Source organism: Triticum urartu, chromosome 6 (genome assembly GCF_003073215.2).
Source record: "Triticum urartu cultivar G1812 chromosome 6, Tu2.1, whole genome shotgun sequence".
NCBI classification, from domain to species: domain Eukaryota; kingdom Viridiplantae; phylum Streptophyta; class Magnoliopsida; order Poales; family Poaceae; genus Triticum; species Triticum urartu.
This window is the reverse complement of record NC_053027.1, coordinates 545,896,352-545,898,287: the sequence shown is the minus strand read 5'-3', so window position 1 is coordinate 545,898,287 and position 1,936 is coordinate 545,896,352. Positions and strand designations below refer to the sequence as shown.

The 1,936-nt window shown below is 64.3% G+C and overlaps 1 protein-coding gene across 1 annotated transcript in view; it reads right to left on the bottom strand.

Annotated features, from left to right (window-relative positions):
* LOC125516970 (uncharacterized membrane protein At1g75140-like) overlaps positions 1 to 1,936 on the bottom strand; it is a 3,656-nt gene continuing 1,720 nt past the window's right edge. Inside the window, exon 3 of the mRNA XM_048682221.1 lies at positions 1 to 1,935. Coding sequence (XP_048538178.1) covers positions 206 to 1,935 — 1,730 coding nt within the window. The 3' untranslated portion in view covers positions 1 to 205. The remainder of the gene's footprint in view (position 1,936) is intronic.

Genomic DNA, 1,936 nt, shown 5'->3' with positions numbered 1-1,936 from the left:
CAACCCATAGTCTTCATGTTATTCCACCATTTGCAGCCGGATATCCTAATGGCCATAATGTACTCGTACCATACAAACATTTCCTGAGTTTTACAACTTACAACAACAGGCGGGTGGATCAGCGGCATATATCCCTCTTAGGTGCAGGAACTTCAAGCCAGACCAAAATTTAGGGGCGACTGTCTGCACCGACAGTCCGGCGGCCTCATTCGACGTGATCATCTACTACGGCTTGGTTGTTCGAGAACAATGTCTCCCTTTTCTTGGGGAAACCAGGGGGCTCCATACCTGGGCCTCGGTACTTCAGCTCTGGAGTGGCTCCTCTAAGCCCGGGCTCGGCCGAAACAGGTCGATACGGAATACCGGCTGCCCCTGCATACCTAGTAGGGGACACGTACCTTCTCGGAGCACTTCTCAACGCCCCGCCGCGTAGGTCCACAGCCCTGGTAGCCTCAGCATAGCCTCGGTCAGTAGATCTTGCAGTGGCATCCACATAGCTTCTGTCGCTTGCTCTGGTCGTGCCATCCACATAGCTTCGATCAGCAGCTCTTGTCGTGCTGTCTGCGAATGCTCGCTCACTGGCTGGATGATTCAAGATGCTCCCTGTAGGAGCTGTGACCGAGGTGTTAAACGTCTCCTCCGGTGTCCATCCCAACGAATCCTTCTTCTTCACATAGACTTGCCAGATGCCAATCAAGAAGAGGAGGAAGAGCAGCGCCGGGCCACTCCACACAACAGCATTGCTCTCCGGCTTGTACACCGGGAAGTTGGAACGGTATATGGCGATGTAACCATCCCCAAGCCCCAAGATGACGAGCTTCTCACGGTCCGCGGCAATAAGAGGTTTCCCAGCTGGTGCGGCTGACATGACGGCGCTAGAACCCGCAAACACAGCCTTGATGTCCCTAATGGCAGTGGTGAACAGCGGCCGGGGCGCCCCGACCCTCCCATAGTACTGAGACGAGGTGTTGTACACCATGATCTTGTCCTGGCTGGCCACCAAGAGGTAACCTTTGATGGTCTGTATCGCAACAGGGCTGTCGACCTCCGCCTTCTTGACGGCCCGGACCCGGCACTTGAGGTTGGCAACGTCGCCCATGAGCAGGACGTGCACGAGGTCGCCGGCGTCGGTGAAGCCGTAGGCCTTGAAGCGCTCGGAAGGGTCGAAGGAGTAGGACCTGGGGCGGGAGCCGTTGAGCGCCTCGGCGAGGCCCTCGCAGGGCGTCTCCCGGACGGTCATGGAGCGGAGGTCGAGCGAGGCGGCGCCGGCCTCGGTGAGGAAGAGGAGGCGCTGCTTGACGAAGGCGAGCGGCGTGGAGGAGGCGATGGCGGTGCCGTAGAGCGTGCCGTTCTCGGTGAAGACGCGGATGCGGCGGCCGGCGTCGCAGGAGAGCACGTAGCGGGACCGCCCCGCGTGGTGCGCCTCGAGGTGGAGGACCGGGGCGCCGTCGAGGCCGCGCACGAGGAGCCGCGAGGAGGCCGCGGCGAGGGTGAGCCAGTCGTCGCCGTGCGGGGAGGACTCGGTGAGCCGGTGCGCCGCGATGGAGCCGTCCGCGTGGCCCGCGAAGAGCAGGCAGTCGGCGCGGCGCGGGGAGAGGTAGGCGAGCAGGGCGGTCACCGGGGAGGATGGGCTGGAGGAGGACTCGCCGGGGGGCAGGCCGAGCTCGAGCAGCGCGTCCCCCGCGGCGGAGAAGACGAAGACGCGGCCGAGGGAGTCGCCGACGGCGAAGTACTTGGTGAGGCCGTCGGCGTCCTCGTAGGGCAGCGCGGCCTGGGCGGCCGCGTGCGCGCCGTCCCCGAGCCGCACGGCCGCGGCGAAGACGAACCGCTCGGACCACAAAGGCCGGCGCTTGGTCACCGCCACGCCCTGCGGGGCCCGCCGCCCCGCTCCGCCCCCGCCCGGCGCCTCCTCCGCCACGGCGTCGGAGACCGCCAC